The sequence below is a fragment of the Geotrypetes seraphini genome, chromosome 2, assembly GCF_902459505.1.
Source record: "Geotrypetes seraphini chromosome 2, aGeoSer1.1, whole genome shotgun sequence".
Classification (NCBI taxonomy): Eukaryota; Metazoa; Chordata; class Amphibia; order Gymnophiona; family Dermophiidae; genus Geotrypetes; species Geotrypetes seraphini.
In genome coordinates this window covers 65,938,505-65,957,851 of record NC_047085.1, presented here as the reverse complement: position 1 = coordinate 65,957,851, position 19,347 = coordinate 65,938,505, and the positions used below count along the sequence as shown (strand labels likewise).

The 19,347-nt window shown below is 40.6% G+C and overlaps 1 protein-coding gene across 7 annotated transcripts in view; it reads left to right on the top strand.

Moving 5' to 3' along the window:
* Window positions 1-19,347, top strand: part of GRHL2 (grainyhead like transcription factor 2) — a 279,232-nt gene that overhangs the window by 67,211 nt on the left and 192,674 nt on the right. For all 7 annotated transcript variants that reach the window (XR_004538279.1, XR_004538280.1, XM_033933112.1 and 4 more), the window contains exons 2-3: window positions 6,392-6,581; window positions 14,422-14,489. Coding sequence is in view for 5 of the 7 variants with exons in the window: in XM_033933110.1 (XP_033789001.1) it covers window positions 6,392-6,581; window positions 14,422-14,489 (258 nt within the window). In the remaining 2 variants the exon portion in view is untranslated. The remainder of the gene's footprint in view (window positions 1-6,391; window positions 6,582-14,421; window positions 14,490-19,347) is intronic.

Genomic DNA, 19,347 nt, shown 5'->3' with positions numbered 1-19,347 from the left:
GCATCAGTTTGGGGAGGCTCATTCACACTAGCGCAGCAACCTACATGTTTTCCTAAACACAAATCCACTGAATACCACAAGGGAACAAGAATATTCAAATGTGGAGAAAAAGATCTCGGTTCAGCTTCATAGATCTCAAAAAGAAAATTCCACACATCCAGAGCAATTCTCTGCATCAGTTCTTATAACAAATTCACTTTTCAGTTGACAGCTTATATAATAATTTTTTTATTTCTTATATACCGCTATACCGTGAAGTTCAAAGCGGTTTACAATAAAGATACATTTTGTCAGTACATGCCTCACCCAAACTCTTATGGAAGTTAATAGTATCACAGTTCAACAATACAAACCTGGGCATGCAGGTAGTTCAACTTAGCTGTAATAGGTCCCGATTCCGCTCCGAAGATTTCCAAACTTCCAAACTGGTGTCAGCACATTTCTGCTTTGGTATATATGACATTATAAGTGTGTTGCCCAAATAGTGATTTTCAGTTACCCCAATATTTACTGGGGAGGTAAAATTCCTTGATTAAATAACCTAACAGCATGCAGAATAGCTCCTAATAGCCTACTTTAGAAAAGCAAGCCCAAAGGCCCGGATTCTGTATAGGTCGCCCTGTCTCAGAAGCTGACAGGTGTCTTAAACAGAATTACGCCTAAGCCCGCCTAAAATGTACCTGATTCTCTAACCGACATCCATGTTACAGATGCCGGTTAGAGAATCGGGTTGCCACTGAGCTTATCGTGACAAGGGATCTCCCTGCCACAATAAGTTTAGTGGCAACCTGTCCCCACCCTTCGTGAAGACTACCAGCAGGAGGGATAACCAAACCCTCCTGCCAGAAACCCCCCCCCCTTGAACGATCGCAGCAGGAGGGATGGCCAGTCCCTCCTGTCCGGCAACCCCCCTCCCTAACAAACACGGCAGGAGGGATGCCCAATCCCTCCTGCCAGAACCCCCTCTAGAACCCCTCCTAACTCCCCCCCTAGAGCCCCCTCTAACCTTTTTTGTTGGCTAGAGGCGGACCAGATGGATGGAGGGAAGACCCGTTGGCCGACCAACTAAAAAGGTAAGAGGGGGGTTGGGGGCATCCGAGTGGGGGGTCAGGTGGGGTTAGGAGGGGTTCTAATGGGAGGGGGGTCCAGAGGGTGGCCTCTCTATGGAGGGGGGGGTTACAGCAGGAGGACTGGGCATTCCTCCTGCTGCATTCGGGCGGGGGGGGGGGGGCACTTATCATGGCAGGCTGATCCCTTGCCATGATAAGCTCAGCAGCCACATCTACTTACAATATAAGCCAGCATTTTGCTGGCCTACATTGTACGCGTCTCCTGCTGGCTTCAGGAGACGCGTATGGCCACCTAGCTCCGCCTAAGACTACTTCTGAGCCAAACCACTCCCACACTTAGCCTTAGGCGGGCTTGGGCACCTCCCTAGATTCCTGGAGGCACCTTCAATGTAGGCGGCCTGCCTCAGGAGGTTTTTTTTTTAAAAAAAAACATGTGTTCTGATTGGCTGGTTAGACAGCGTTAGGATGCCTACCGCCGCCTACAATCGGGACGCCGTTTATAGAATCCAGGCCAAAAATGTAGATGCTTATTTTATTTTATTTGTTTAATTAGTTTTCTATCCCGTTGTCCCCAAAGAGCTCAGAATGGGTTACAGGTTAAACATACATAGTAAACAGTTAATAGGTTACAATTTATACTGGATTTGCCATCATTTTGGTACAAGTTTATGATAAAAGTTTTTATCCTAACTAGACACACACAAGGGGTCTAATACTAATATACATAATATATAGTTTACCGGTTACAATTTACCCTAGTTATCCTTACAGTGCAAGTTTTTCAGTACAAGTTTTATTCTAATTGACACACAGACAGTTTACAGGTTGGATTTGCCATAGTTACAATACAAGATTTTACAAATATAAGTTTTCCTTACATGACACATACTGGGTCCTGCTACCAATTTACATTTCTTTGTAATCCATTTTCTAGTTAATTAGGATTTTTTGAGGGTATAAAACATCAGCGTTTGTTGATATTTTCACACTACAATAGCATCACTGGATACCATTTCTAACAGAATCAAATGTGCACGGGTGTGTCAAGTAGGTATTGTCAGCACAGAAAAGACAAAAGCTACATGGAGGACACTAGACAAGCTGGGGGGAGCAGCACTAGTGGAAATGGGGATTTTACTGTCTATCTAATAAATACTTATATATTTATTTTTACATTCAGGGTGTTTTCATGGAGTTTATTGGTTCAAACATTAAATCAGAAACCTTACCTATATATAATGGATTGACAATGAAGAGTTTACACCAGTTCCAATTAATTCAGAATATTGCAACATAAATTTTAGAGGGCTGCTCTGCAGTTGCAGAACCATGGAGGGGCGTAATAAAAGAAAAAAAACGTCTAAGTCCCCTTTTGGCCTAGGCCCTAAACACTGAAAATAGAAGCAGGGAAAATGTCCATTCTCATAAAAACGAAACGTCCAAAAGGAAATTTTAAAAATAATGGCCTGCCTCTACGTTCAGCTGTTTAAATGCCCAGACCACCACTACGTCTACACTTACAACATATAATAAACCAAAAAAAAAGCCTAAGTCCCAAACACCCAAAGCCAGGCCTTTTAGGTGAAGGAGGAGCCAGTTCTTCACCTAAAAGCTGGATTCTGTAACCGGTGTCTGTCAAAAACAACGGTTACAGAATCCACCCCCCCAAAAAAAATGATCAGTGCTATACTTCAATATTAAAGATATATAGCAAAAACTTCAGTGCATAAAGATTAACATCTTTTGTACTGTAGAATCACAACCAGCATTAGTAGTTGTAAGCAAAAGCACATATCTTTTAGCTTTAACTTTGTGTCAGACAGCACTGTAAAGTCTGCCGCTATAACCCCATTCAGTGTATATCTGACGGGGACCCGTTTCGCCGCTAACAAGCGGCTTCTTCAGGGTTTACAAATCGGGCTACAACTAAAGACAAAAAAAATGTTATTAAGCAATTACTTAGCCACTAGACAGGCTAAATAAAGAACTTGACGTGGAAGCCTATAAAAGAAAAAATAAGAAAAAGCAGATTGAGATAAGTGATTAAGCTGCCTAGTATATAAGGATACACTGTGAATAGGACTGAATTTTAATATCTTAACTTCACCTTTAAGAGTTCTAAATTTTAGTCACTACATTTAAGGTCTATTTATTAAAAAGTTTCCAAAATTTAATTGAGGTATGGGCCTATGACTGGAGCATGGAGCTATAAAAAAATACGCTGACAGTTGAGTCTGTGATAAGACTACGCGTATGCTCCGAATCTGAGGCCCTCCTCTAAGTTTCCTTCACAGTGGTTATATCATGTTAAGTGGTATTTTTTTCTATATGATTAAGCAATTACTGCCATAATTCTAACATCATGGAGATGATGCGGTATACAAACCTAAGGATTAGATTAGATTAGTTAAGATATAAAATAACGTACTTACTCTTAGCATTAACACACCATATGCTATAACACAAATGTGTAATGAAAAGATTGCGCTTATAATAGCCTGAACGCTAACGCATGCGCAATAGAGTGAATGACATAGTTATGTTCTCATTGGTTTAAATAATCCCTCACTAGTCTGGCAACGAAATCATGTTGTCAATGAAAAAATTAGATAAAAACTGACCAATCCAATACTGTGTTTAATCCATACGGATGCATACTCTTCAAAAGGTAAATACACCTAAGTTCTTTTTGTTTGAGTCTTTTTACCCTGTCACCTCCTCTCGGAGATTTTAGTTCCTGATCAATAATGAGGCATCGGAGATCCTGAAATTTATGTTGAAATAAGGCACAATGTTCTACTATGACCTCTGAACTTCGATTCCGTTTTAAGTTAGACTTATGTTCACACATTCTGGTCTTCGGGTCTCTCGTAGTCATGTCCACGTATAAAAAATTACAAGGGCAATGATGATGTAAACAATAAATGTGGACCTACAGTTCGTAAAAAAATTCAAATCATATTGTTTGTTGTTGGCTTGATTAGTAAAAACCTTTGTCTGTATTGTGATCTCGCAAATACTACATGAATGACATTTGAAATGACTCTTTACAATATTGTTAGATGTTAGATGTTTTCTTTGTTTTAATTATAGAGGGACACAGAATTTCTTTTAGGTTGGAGTTACAAAAAAAAGCTATTCTAAGTTTTTTCTTGTCGAAAACTGGATAAAGATTCACAATTTCCCAATTTTTCCTGATAATTTGTGCTACAGAGTTGCTTTTTGAACAATATCATAGCACACATGTATCAACATTATCTTCAAATTCATTTCATCTTCGATCATCTAAAAGATGTTCTCTGTTAATATATTTAGCACGACGTCTAGCTTTATCCATCACATGATTAGAAGAATATAAAGCTTCCTTAACAATTTGTATTGTTGAATCTTGAAGGATACATGTGTAAAGTGATGTGACGTCTAACGTTACCATCATAAATGGAAAATCATATGCTGGAACAAATGACAGAATTCTTAGAAAGTGGGCAGTATCTTTGATGTATGTGCTATTCTGCATTACAATATCTTTCAAGAAAAAGTCCACAAACTTACTTAGTGGTTCAAGGAGTGAATTACATGAGGAAATTATTGGACGGCCAGGTGGAGATTCCAGGTTCTTATGGATCTTAGGTAGAAAATGTAGTACAGGAATAGAGGAGTTTGCTGTCAAAAGAAATCTAGCATCTTTTTTAGTCAAAAATCCCTCTTGTGTCCTTCTTTAATTTCTTGATGACATTCTGTAATCTTTTAGTAGGATCCAATTTAATCTGCTTATATACTTTTTCATCATTCAACTGTTTGAAAGCTTCATTCATGTAATCATCTTTATTTAAAATGACTACTGCACCGCCCTTATCGGCCTTTCTAATGATGATGTGTTTGTCATTAGCTAAATCCCTCATTGCTTTCCTTTGTTATTTATTTAAATTGTTGAAGCCTTTTTGATCTTCAATATGTGCAGCTTCTAACTCTTTGAGTATCTTTTGTGTAAAGACCATAAGCATATTGTCCAAGGGGCCGGGCGGGGACCAGCTGGAGTGTGGTCTCATGATTGATCTATTTTGAATAACATCACTTTCTTGAAAAAACAGTTTTATCTGCAGTTTTCTGATGAACTTTTCTAAGTCTATATTAAATTGGAAACTATCAAAGTTTTTTGAAGGAACAAACGATAGACCACAATTTAATACCTGTTCTTCATGTGCTGTTAATATTCTACTAGATAAATTAACAATTGCCGTATGGTCTATTGTTGTTGTTGGGATCTTGTTTGTGGTCGACCCCTTTGATTTCACCTGTTCCCTCCTTTTCCTCTCCTTCCATGAATATTTCTTTTGGCTAAAAAATTCCCAGAACTATTACTATTAGATGATGATGATCTACTAGCAGAACTATCATTTCTGGAACCTGATGAAACAGTTTTTGAAGTTGATGGACCTGGGTTTTGGTTACTCTGGCAAGTTAGTTGGACCGAACTTTGTTTTATCCCAGACCTGTCATCTGTGAACATTTACACCACAGTGACCCCTGTTGCAGGCGTTCCTCAGACGCTGCAACACAGTGCTGTGTCGGGTCCACAGCTTCTGCTTGGTTCCTTTTCTGAAATAAACAAGTTGGTTTACATCAGTGACCTTCAGTGGAGTGTTCATTGTCCGTTCCCACTTCCTTTTCTACTGTTTTATACCCGTGGGTTCTCTGTCCTGTTGGACTTTTGGTGTTTATCTATAATTTATAATAAACATAATCATTCATAGAGGTGAGTTGTGACAGTTTCCACAAGTTTTATCCAAATATAAAGAGTCTGGCTTCAAAAGCGATAGGTATCAGTTTAAGCAAAGGGGGGGATGAAAAAAATTCCTTGAAAAGTGGAATGTCAGTCTGAATTTTTAGTTCCATATAACATATTTTGTAGTTTTGTTTTTGCCTTTGCCTTTGCTGTTGACTTCTTTCCCCTTCCTTTCCTTTCTAATTTCATACTCCCTATGCTATTCTCCTCACTTCCTTTCACTTCTCTCCACCCCAAACACTCTCTTTTCTTCTGAGTAACCTGGTGGGTGCACCGAGCCAACCACATCATCTCAGGGAATCAGGGATGTGGCAGGTGCCAGATTATAGACCTATGGATGACCCACTGACAAGGCTATTTCCATTCATGAGGTTGAGTACTTGATTAAGTCTTTGCTGAAATTGAATAGCCAAGTTAGACAGATGTTTTTTTATTTTCTTGTCCTTTCAAATATTATACATTACAAATGTAATCGTAAGACACCAGAAGGTAATATCTACTGACCTTAGTTTTATATATTGCTTGTGTTTTACAGCAACAAAAGGCTTGTAGTCTTGGTGCCCAATGATACCGCATTCAATAGTAGACGAGCTTACACAAGTGAAGATGAAGCCTGGAAGACCTACCTGGAAAACCCACTGACAGCAGCTACGAAGGCCATGATGAGCATTAATGGAGATGAAGATAGTGCTGCTGCTCTTGGCCTACTCTATGATTATTACAAGGTACATTAAGTTATTAGTTATCCTAACTTTTTTTTTTAATCTGACAATTTCTTCCTACTTCTTTGGGCTTCCAGTCCCAGATAAATCAGAAACAGACTTAGGTGCCATCACTGCATTTATTCCCATTCTTAGTATTCTTTCATCTAGTCAGACTTTCACAGTTAATTTATAAAATTTGATATTCTACTAAATCATCAGTTCCTATGTAATCCGCCTTGAACCGCAAGGTAATGGTGGAATAGAAATCACTAATGTAATGTAATGTTGGTACATGCCAGACTCAAAATACACTATTGGATGTCAATGTTATGCAATACCCAGGACTTTATTTCTTTAAGGCTGTGAAGGCTGTCTATGTTGCATCTCCAGTTGGCACCAGAAGCATAAACCAGGTCCAAGAACAAAGATCTCACTGACCAATCTAGGGGTTTTCAATCTAGTCCTTGGGACACACACAGATAATTGGATTTTCAGAATAAAGTATTTAAATCATTGGTTACACTGCAATTGCAGTCCATTGATTTACAGTGCTCCCCCACGAATTCATGATCTGTGATTCGCAGTCCCGGTCATTCACGGTATTTTCTGACCATGAATGACCGGGCAGGAGAGGGCAGCTGGAGCACCGGCGAGTGAAGGAAATCACTCGTCGTATGCTCCAACCGCCTCTTCCTGTACTAAAGTCGGGCCTCGCCAATCAGGAGCTGCTTTGACATGCAATTTAGACATGATTAGGCAGCCTATGGGAACTTGAGATCTCAGGAACGGGTAGGGGGCAGATATAAAGTCAAAGTAAGGGATTGGAAGATAGATGCAATCGTTTCAAGGAGGAGGTTACCTGTCTTGGACATCTGCTGACGAACAACTTTACAATAAAGGAAGGTACAAAGTAAAAAGTAGAATTATAAATAGATATAAAGTACAGTATAATAAAATTGAATCAGTAAGGATAAATGAAAATTAATTTGACGTTTTAGGTATAAACTTCCTTTTGAATGACCTCTACTTTGGTCTCAGCTCCTAAAAACGCAGCTAGGCGAAACACAGGTTGGTGTTGAGCTAGACTACAATGTGGTGAATAGAAAAGGACTTTGGGTAGAAACAGATTGCTAAACATATCCAGAAGGGAAGTGACATAAGATCAGTATCAAAGAACACTGCAAAAAGGTCTTGCTTCCTATACAACAAAAGTCTGAATTGGACAGTTGAGAACTGCATCAGAAAAGAACTGGAATGTGAGACAAGGAGTTGGCACAATATAGGGGTTGCTCATGGAATGAAAATTAGAATATGGATATGTTTTATTGTTGTGATTGTATTTAATAGCACATAATTAAATAATTTGAATATTTATGAGATATATCAAACAATATAAGTAGCTTCATTGTTAAAGTTGACTTTGCAATATTTGAAGCAAAAAAGGGATGGTTAACAAGATTAAGAATATTATAATGCCCCTGTATCGCTCCATGGTGTGACCTCACCTAGAGTATTGTGTTCAATTCTGGTCTCCTTATCTCAAAAAAGATATAGCGGCACTAGAAAAGGTTCAAAGAAAAGCAACCAAGACGATAAAGGGGATGAAACTCCTCTCATATGAGGAAAGACTAAAAAGGTTAGGGCTCTTCAGCTTGGGAAAGAGACAGCTGAGGGGAGATATGATTGAAGTCTACAAAATCCTGAGTAGAGTAGAACGGGTACAAGTGGATCGATTTTTCACTCCGTCAAAAATTACAAAGACTAGGGGACACTCGATGAAGTTACAGGGAAATACTTTTAAAACCAATAGAAGGAAATATTTTTTCACTCAGAGAATAGTTACTAAGCTCTGGAGGTTGTGGTAAGAATGGATAGCATAGCTGGTTTTAAGAAGGGTTTGGACAATTTCCTAGAGGAAATGTCCATAATCTGTTATTGAGAAAGACATGGGGCAAGCCACTGCTTGTCCTGGGATTGGTAGCATGGAATGTTGCTGCTCTTTGGGTTTTGGCCAGGTACTAGTGACCTGGATTGGCTACCGTGAGAACAGGCTACTGGGATTGATGGACTGTTGGCCATTGGTCAGATCCAGTAAGGCTATTCTTATGTCCTCAAATAATTTCATCTGATAAAATGCACATTTCACAGCCTGTAGAATCTGATCCAAAATCACCACATTGATCTCCTTTTCTTTTTTACTGTCAGAACTACCTCATCAGCATATACAGTTGTTGGTCAATCTCACTCCTCCTGTCCTGGGGGTTTTCACATTCAACAACAGTTTATTTCTACTCATCCAGGCTTTTAACTCTTCCCAATAGCTTATATAATTGGCAATTATATTCATTCCATCCTCCCTTCACAGACACCCCCCCCCAAACATCATCAGCATATATATCTTGTATTACACTCTCAATTGAGCGAATAGTGCTCCCAAATCTGCCAAGTACACATTAAACAATAGGGCCAAAAGCACCAAACCCATGGAACTCCTTTAGGTACACACATCACCTGAGAAACACCCCTACCACTCTTTACATGAAAAGTTCTTCCTCTTAGGTACAACAAAAAGTAGTTCAGAATTGTTCCTTGCATACTCTTAGATCTCAACTTATACAAAAGTATATCGGTGTGCAGTGGCATAGCTAGGAAGGTTGGCACCCAGGGCAGTGGAGCCTAGCATTGCTGCACCGTGCACCTCCCACCCTTCTCCACTGCTTGGGTGCCCCCCACCCCATGCTCTTCCCTGCTGTTTGGGCTTTCCCCACCCCCAAGTACTTCTTGAAATATTCACTGGCGCAAGCAGCATCTTCTATCTGCTGCTCACGCCGGCCTCAGCTTCCTTTCTGACATCATGTCCTGGTCTCACAACCAGGAAGTGATGTCAGAAAGGAGCCGAGGCCGGTGCAAGCAGCATATGGAAGATGCTGCATGGGCTGGTGAACATTTCGAGAGGTATGTAGAGGAGGAGAGGCACTGGCGCTAACGCCCCTCTCCCAATCCCCCCCTTACCCACTGTCAGTGTCCACCATATCAAAAGCAGCAGACATATCCAACATAAACAAACCACCTCTTTTCTATCTGTACTCTTCCTCTTCTATCTGTACTCTGCCTATGCTGTCCAAAGATGACACCAGGAGTGTCTCCACTATATTTGCTTTCCTGAAACTATATTGTTGTTTATCCAATGTAAGTGGGCAGTGGAGGATTAAGTGACTTACCTAGGGTCACAAGGAGCAGCATGGGGTTTAAACCCCCAACCTGAGGGTGCTGAGGCTGTAGCTCTAACCACTACACCACTATTACTATTGGTATTCAGTGAATATAAGAATTGCCATACTGGGACAGACCAAAGGTTCATCAAGCCCAGTATCCTGTTTCCAACAGTGGCCAATCCAGGTCATAAGTACCTGGCAAGATACCAAGGAGTAAAACGGATATTATGCTGCTTAGCTAGGAATAAGCAGTGGTTTTCCCCAAGCCATCTCAATAATGGCTTATGGACTTTTGCTTTTAGGAAATGATCCATACTTTTTAAACCTTGCTAAGCTAACTGATTTCACCACATACTCTGCCAAGAAATTCCATAGTTTAATTACACATTGAAGAAATATGTTCTCTGGTTTAAATCTATTGCTTAGAAGCTTCATTACATGCCCCCTAGTCCTAGTATATTTGGAAAGAGTAAACAAGTGATTTATATCTACCCTTTCCACTCTACTCAGTATTTTATAGACCTCTATCATATCTCCCTTGAGCCGTCTCTTCTCCAAGCTGAAGAGTCCTAGCTGCTTTAGCCTTTTATCATAGGGAAGGTATGGCTCACTTTTAGAGCTGCTGCCTCTGCAGCCAGAGGTTGTGAGATCAAATTCTAGTGCCACTCCTTGTGACCCTGGGCAAGTCACTTAATCCTTCAGTGCCCACTGCTTTGAATGTCAGCTTTGAAATGCCAAAGCCACAAAAGGGTGGTATACAAGTCCCAATTCCCTTTCCTATCCCATTTTTGTCACCCTTCTCTATACTTTTTCTAATTCTGCTATATATTTTTTTTGAGATACAGTGACCAGAATTGCACATAGTATTCGAGGTACGGTCATACCATAGAGCAATACAAAGGCATTATAAAATTTTCATCTTTGTTTTCCCTTCCTTTTCTGATAATTTCTAACATTCTATTTGCGTATCAACAAGGGATCCAAGAGGAAAAAGAACAAGGAACCGGCGTGGCTCACTGTAGCGGTGAAGGAAGCAATCAGAGACAAGAAGACTTCGTTTAAGGAATGGAAAAGGTCAAAAACAGACGAAACATGGAAAAAGTACAAACAACATCAAAGCAGGTGCCATAAGGCAATAAGAGGGGCCAAAAGAGAGTATGAGGAAAAAATAGCCAAGGAGGCAAAAAACTTCAAATCGTTCTTTCGATATATTAAGGGGAAACGACCCACGAAGGAAACGGTGGGGCCGTTGGATGACCATGGAATAAAGGAGTGCTAAAGGAGGACAAAGCCATTGCCGACAAACTGAACACATTTTTTGCGTCTGTATTTACTGAAGAGGATATACACAACATACTGGAAGCCGATAGACTATATGCAGGAAACGAAGACGGAAACTGACAGAGTTGACAGTCAGTCTAGAAGAGGTATGCAGGTAGATTGATAGGCTTAAAAATGATAAATCCCTTGGACCAGATGGAATCCATCTGAGGGTAATCAAGGAACTGAAAAGGGCTATAGCTGAACTGCTTCAACTAATAGCTAATCTGTCAATCAAATCAGGAAGGAAGACTGGAAAGTGGCGAATGTTATGCCAGTCTTCAAGAAAGGTTCAAGGGGAGATCCAGGAAACTACAGACCAGTGAGTCTGACCTCGGTACCGGGAAAGATGGTAGAGGCGCTGATAAAGGACCACATCATTGATCATCTTGACGGACACGATCTGATGAGGACCAGCCACCATGTGGATAAGTGTAAACTGATGCATGTCAGTAACAAAAATCTTATACACAAATACAGGATGTCCGGTGCAGTACTTGGAGAGACCCCCAGGAAAGAGACTTGGGAGTACTGGGAGTACTGGCCGACAAGTCAATGAAGCTGTCCGCGCAATGCGTGGCAGCGGCAAAAAGGGCGAACAGAATGCTAGGAATGATTAAGAAGGAGATCACAAATAGATTGGAGAAGGTTATCATGCAGCTGTACCAGGCCATGGTACGCCCTCACCTGGAATACTGTGTCCAGCACTGGTCGCCATATATGAAGAAGGACACAGTACTACTTGAAAGGGTCCAGAGAAGAGCGACTAAAATAGTTAAGGGGCTGGAGGAGTTGCCGTACAGTGAGAGATTAGAGAAACTGGGCCTCTTCTCTCTTGAAAAGAGGAGACTGAGAGGGGACATGATCGAAACATTCAAGATAATGAAGGGAATAGACTTAGTAGATAAAGACAGGTTGTTCACCCTCTCCAAGGTAGAAAGAACGAGAGGGCACTCTCTAAAGTTAAAAGGGGATAGATTTTGTACAAACGTAAGGAAGTTCTTATTCACCCAGAGAGTGGTAGAAAACTGGAACGCTCTTCTGGAGGCTGTTATAGGGGAAAACACCCTCCAGGGATTCAAGACAAAGTTAAACAAATTCCTGCTGAGGTAAGGCTAGTCTCAGTTAGGGCACTGGTCTTTGACCTAAGGGCCGCCGCGTGAGCGGACTGCTGGGTACGATGGACCACTGGTCTGACCCAAGAGCAGCAATTCTATTTTTAAATTTATTTATTTATCAGGTTTTCATAACATATCAAGTATCCACTTGTACAGAAAGATAAAGTTAAACAGAAAAGGAAAAATACTTTCCTAATAATAAAAATTAAGCAATGTAAAGAAATATAATAGCTTAACTTTAACTCAAGTCCTCAAAACAGAATCCAAGGATTAGAATCAGCGAGCAATTAATAACACAAATAAGGGAACAAAAGAAATAAGGAAAATCCATTAGTTAAGGAAGTATATCAAACTTCAATAAGCACTCATGTTGTCCCTGCTTTCAGTCGGGCCTCAGACAAGAAGGTTGTCAGTTGGCTAGGGTCAAAAAAAACATTTTTGCATTTGATATTGTATCACACATTTACATGGGTGACGAAGAAAAAAAGTCGCCCCAAGAGCAATAACACCCGGTTTCATAATCAGAAATTCACATCTACGTTTTTGTGTGTCTCATGCCAGATCTGGAAACATTTGTATTTTAAATCCAAGAAATTTCTTTTGTTTGTTTTTAAAGAAAAGTTTAAGTAACCAGTTTTTATCTGGAGCTAAAGGAGCGGCAATTCTTATGTTCTTATGTTCTTTCTTAGCAGTCGCTGCATACTGAGCTTAGGGCTTCAATGATGACCCCTTAGATCCTTTTTCTGGGTGGTTATTCCTAACATTGAACCCTGCATCATGTTGCTATACTTCGTGTTCCTCTTTCCCAAATGCATCACTTTGCAGTTGTTCACATTAAACATCATCTGCCATTTTGATGCCCACTCTCTCAGTCTCACAAAGTTCTCTTGCAATTTTTCACAATCTTCTTGCGACTTACTCATAATAACTTTGAACAACTTTGTGTCATCAGCAAATTTAATTATCTCACTAGTTATTCCCATCTGTAAATATGATAAAAAGCTGCGGTCCCAGCACAGACCCCTGGGGAACTCCCCTGTTTACCCTTTATCTTTCAACCAGTTCTTAAGCCATAATAGGACATTACTTCCTATCCCATGACCTTATAATTTCCTCAGAAGCCTTTCATGTGGTATTTTGTCAAATTCTTTTTGATAATAAATACACAGTATCAACCATCTCACCTTTATCCACATATTCATTCACCCCTTCAGAGAAATGCAGTACTTGTAGATTAGTGAGGCAAGATTTCCCTTGACTAAATTCATGTTGGCTTTGTCTCATTAATCCATGCTTATGTATATGTTCTGTCATTTTGTTCTTTATGATAGTTCTTTTTGCTAGTTCCAGCACAAGGTTCGAAGCTGACCTGGAAGTCTTCCCTCATGTCAGAGAGAAGGCTTCCGTGTCAGCCGTGATCCTTGTGCAGGAACCAGTGACCACGACTTTGTAAAGAGAAGTGTCACTGGGAGGAGGGAGCCAGCCAGAAGAGATAAACACCTGTGGGAGGCACAAATTTGGGACGCAGAATGAAACAAAAGATGACGAGGGGTGCGTTTGGACAGCTAGGGAGGAAGAAGGGGTGTGTTGGCACAGGAAGGGAGAAGCAGGGTTGGCACAGGAAGGGAGGGAGCACAAACTTCGGATAAAGGATGGCAGGAAGGAGAAAGGAGGGAGGAAACATGAACATGGGACACAGAATGGAGTGAGGGAGGGGAGCATGAACTTGGGAGATAGGATGGAACAATGGAGGGAGTGAGGGAAAGAGATGTTGAGGTGGGGAGGGAATAGAGAGAATTGTTGAGCATGGGTGTCTGAGTGGGAAGGAAAGAGAGAGTGCATATGGCGAAATGAAGAGAGAGGTGACTTGAGCATAGGGAGGGAGAAATAAATATTAGACAGAGTGGTGGAAAAGGCATGAGGTACAGATGCATAGGGAAGAGAGAGATGAGAGGGAGAAATGTTGGATGTGGTGGTGGAGAGGGAACAGTGGGACAGATGAAGAACAAAAGTAAGTGTAAACCTCCTATCTTTTCTTTCTATTTAAACTACAGTACTTTGTTTAAGGACTGTTTCTTTAATGTTTTTATAGACTGTATAATGTACAGGATCTGAGTTACATACAAATCCAACTTAAGAACGGTTTAAAAAATGGAACTTATTCTTAACCTGGGGACTGCCTGTTCTGATACATATTACTCTTTTCAGGTCCCACGAGAGAAAAGGCTGCTGTCTGTTAATAAACTGGCTGACATTCAAGAAGATCAGGATAAGAGGTATGGAATCCAAAATTAAACAGTGATGTTAAGAAACAGGAATTTGTTCAGAGCAATAGTCGAGTCTCATTTTCTTTCCAGCTTACAGGATTACAGAGTCAGAATGACAGAGATCAATTAATATTTAGAATTTTTCCATTTTTTATGTAATAGCAAACTGTGATAAAATAAATTTATTACAAAAATGCACTTGCCTCCTTTTATTTCTAACTAGCTGATTACCCGGCTTTGCCTGGATATTTATTTATCCCAATCATCTGTTGTGTTCGATAATTTTTACATGTCACCCCCTGATTTTTAAAAAAATGTTTTATTTGGGCTAAGATGGAGCTACAGCAGTTTAAGCTGAACAGTTATATCCAGCATTGAATTTCCAGGTCTAATCTAACCAGCAGTGTCAGCATTTTTTTTTTTTTTTAATGGTCATCCAGGGAGGGTGGAAGGGTGGGGGGAGGGAAACATATTTTGAGGGGTTAAATTATTTCATTATAATATTGAAATCATATCATATGTATTATTGTTTTAATAATTAAGATACAAAGGGGAGAAAATGATTGTTTCATGTAAAAATTGTATAGTTAATCGTGTGTTTTTATGCAGTTTGTATGATTTACCATTTGTATTGCACTATCAAAGTTTAAAAATCAATAAAGATTTACAAAAAAAAATGGTCATCACCACCAATGGAATATTGACACATTTATATTTTGTTAACATTTGATTCTTTGGGAGCCTTGATAATAGTACAGTCACTGAATAAATGTTCATGTGATCTTATACTTCTTTTGATTTTGCTAATAGTTATGGTATCAATTATGTTATAGGTTATTTTATTATTGCTATGATAAAGTGCACTGAAATCTGGACTTAATGCTTTCTACCGCAGGACTTTCCTGTGCACTTTTCAGGGCTTTTTATTTATTTTCTTTTTGCAAGTTATTCACTAATGTTGCCATTAAGGGTACAAGACCTGCAAATAATTAACATAGCACGTATTTGCAAATTCTATATAGTGTGTCTAAAGTTTGACATCTTCACAAAAGATTGTCACTGACTAATCACCCTATTCATTAATTCGCCCCCCCCCCCCCGACAATTGCAGCGACCCATCCAACCCTCCCCCCCCAATTGTCAAGAGTAGCTTTCAACAATTCCGGTACTTCCACATTTAAACCAGTACTTGCGCAGTTAATTCAATTATTCAGATATTCAAACCCTTGGTTTATAGTCTCTTGAATCTTTAACTCTCAGTTCAAATTCAACATTTCCAAAAATCTTTTAGCCACTTTTAGTTCTGATTGCCAACAATGTGGTTGCAGGCTCCTTCCAAGCTTCTGAGCTTAGTCACTAGTTGGTCGTGACTATGTACCTATATGCCTTCCTTCCCTTTCCAGTTCACTCTTGCCCAGTTCCCAAGTTCTCACCCAATCCATGGAAGCTCTTAGGGTAGGTGGGTGCTGTCCTTCACAACTGGTGGGCCTGCTCCTGGGCAGCCTCCTGGTAGATATCCCTTAGCTCTGAGGGTCCCGGCCCTCCCAAGAACACTCCAGTTATGCCTCTAATCTCCAGGGAGCCTTGTTGTACCGTTGGTGCCGATCACACCTCAGCGGCCTGGCACCTAAGTTAGGCTACTAGTGCCAATCCTCACTCAAGTAGCCTTTTCTTCCTTCAAGAGAAGTCTCTGGGGTAGCTCCCTGCTGGGGCCTTAGTTACCAGTTCTCAACAGGGCTCAGCAACCAGTAGTAACAGGGCTTCCTCTAGAGGGCTGCCTCTGCACTTCTCAGCCCTCAGGCTCCGATAGTGCCTCCATAGGCCCTTTTCTTCTACCTTGAGTTGCTCCCAAAGGCTGCTTGGCTTGAGCCCAGCTCCCAAGGGCTGCTGGTGGTCTGCCCTGAGCTCTCTGTTCCCAAGGACTGCTCATCCATTTCTTCAAGAGTCCCATAGTGATATATCTATGTTAGTACATAGCATACCAGCTTTCAAAAGAGAGCTCTATGTCAGCCAGTAACAGTGTTCCCATCTAGAGACCTACCTCCCAAATGAGTATAATGCACAAATATAATTCTATACAATGTGAACTCATAGATTCCATACTTTTTAGAACCAATTTCCAACTCCTTGGGCTTGACTCCCCACTATTTTCTCCCTTCTTTGAACTCTTGGGGAGCAGATTTCTACTTCCTTATTCTGATTCAGCTCTGCTCAGTTCATATCCCCATATCCATTTGAGCCCACAACTGCTGGTTTTAAATCCACTGTTCACAAACAGCTCCTTTCAAGCTATCAGAAATCAACCCCCATGGAGAGTTTTACATGGTTGGAAAAGCATGGAATAAATAAGAGTGTTGATGATTATCTGCTTTTGTTCTCGAGCACATTCTAGAAATCCTTAAAAATACTCCATGTAAAGGCCACCTACATCATCTGATATGAGTTAATGACTTTTATTCTGAGGGGAATAATCTATCCACTGTAGTTAAATAAAAAATTGAAATGAAACAAAACTGGAAGCAAGAAGCAAGCCTGAGCTTCCTATGCACTCAGCCCATTCTCTAACACTCCAAGACTGACTGGCATGCTTCTGGGGATTTTCCACAAACAAACAATTCTCTCATCACTCTCCAAACAGAGGAGAGTCAGGTTACGCCATCCTGCTTGCAGAAGGAAGTTATGCACACACTGTGCATATACATCAGGATTTGTATAGAGATTTTTGTGACCAGAGTTTTACATTCAGTGCAGATCAATGATTAGCCATATAAAAGTCTTTTTATTTGTTCAGTCACTGTGAAAATATTTTATGAGATAAGCTGCAATCAAAACAACCTGTTCCTATAGGAAAGGTAATCCTAAAGGGACACTATTATAGCCTCTGTGGCTTTGAAGTGAAGAAACCTAATATTGCTTAGAGCCACGCATTCACAGGTGGCTTATAAATCATCATTCATAAACTGATTAAAAGGGAGTACGTAATAAGGAAGAAGGGGTCTTGAACAGGAGCTTAGAAAGATGTCTGAAGACCAGGAAAAAGGCCAAACAAACTATAAATGAACCAAAATATTTGACCTGAGCAATCCATACCCAGTTTTCAGCATACGTATTCAGCACACCATATGAACTATCAGTCAACCTCTGCAGCCATAGCTTCCTGTTTATTGACTCTCCAGGAGTCAGTCCCAATTGGCCCTTGCTAGTACAACAGTTTATTTCTGTTTGCAAATAAAAGTCCTGTCCTATTATGTGGTACCCCCTTGGTCTTAGCAGCAGATTTATTATCCTTATGAATGTGCTTTGGACTTCTGCTAGGCTTCTCTAGTTCCCAGCCTGTACTTTGGAAAGAAAGACAACCATTTTGTCTTTAACTCAGTCAGAGCAAATGTTGAAATTTTGGCTCCATGAACCTTAATTTGCAATATCATGGAGGTTTTCCCCACTATTTTAATAGACCCCACTATTCTAGTTATTGCGCAAATGGTCATGACGGTGGGAGTCATATAGTAACAGGGCACCACAGGAAAAGCGAGACAAGGTCCCCACGGCAATGCAAATCAGAACCAAAAAGAAGTGAGAGAGAACAAGATGCTTCCTTATGGGATTTTTATTAACAGGAAAATCTCAGTTGACAGACTCAACACTGTGGTTCGGTACTACACCAATACCTTCCTCAGAAGTCTACAAACAAATAAACAAGCATTTAGAGTAAACACATTTATAAACAAGAACATAAGAACATAAGAACTGCCATCTCCGGATCAGACCTTTGGTCCATCAAGTCCGGCGATCCGCACACGCGGAGGCCCTGCCAGGTGTACACCTGGCATAATTTATAGTCCACCATATCTTTATATGCCTCTCTTAAGGAGATATGCATCTAGTTTGCTCTTGAAGCCTAGGACGGTAGATTCCGCAATAATCTCCCCTGGGAGGGCATTCCAGGTGTCAACCACTCTCTGAGTGAAGCAGAACTTCCTGACATTAGTCCTGAACCTGTCCCCCCTTAGCTTCATTACATGTCCTCTAGTCCGTGTCAAATTGGACAATGTAAATAATCTTCTCTGCTCTATTTTGTCGATTCCTTTCAGTATTTTGAAGGTCTCGATCATATCCCCACGCAGTCTCCTTTTCTCAAGGGAGAACAATCCTAATGTTATAAGTCTATCCTCGTATTCCAGTTTCTCCATACCCTTCACCAGTTTTGTTGCTCGTCTCTGCACCCTCTCCAGCAGTTTTATATCCTTCTTTAGGTAGGGAGACCAATGTTGGACGCAGTATTCCAAGTGTGGTCTGACCATTGCCCTATAAAGCGGCATTATAACTTTCTCCGATCTACTCGAGATTCCTTTCTTTATCATGCCCAACATTCTATTTGCCTTCTTTGCCGCTGCCGCACATTGTGCCGACGGCTTCAGGGTCCTATCTATCAGTACACCCAGGTCCTTTTCTTGTTCACTCTTCCCCAGAGTTGCACCTGACATTGTATACTCGTATTCCTTATTCTTATTGCCTAAATGCATAACCTTGCATTTCTCCACATTGAACTTCATCTGCCATTTCTCCGCCCATGTTTCTAACCTACACAAGTCGCTCTGGAGTTCCTCTCTATCCTCCTGCGTTCTGATTGCCCGGCATAGTTTTGTATCGTCTGCAAACTTGATGATCTCACTGGATGTTCCTTCCTCCAGGTCATTGATATAAATATTAAAAAGGATCGGCCCAAGTACCGAGCCCTGGGGTACACCACTAGTCACTTTCTCCCAGTCGGAGAACTTCCCATTTATGCCCACTCTCTGCTTTCGGTTTTCCAGCCATTTGCCTATCCATCTTTGTATATCTCCCTCTATGCCATGGCTTTGTAGTT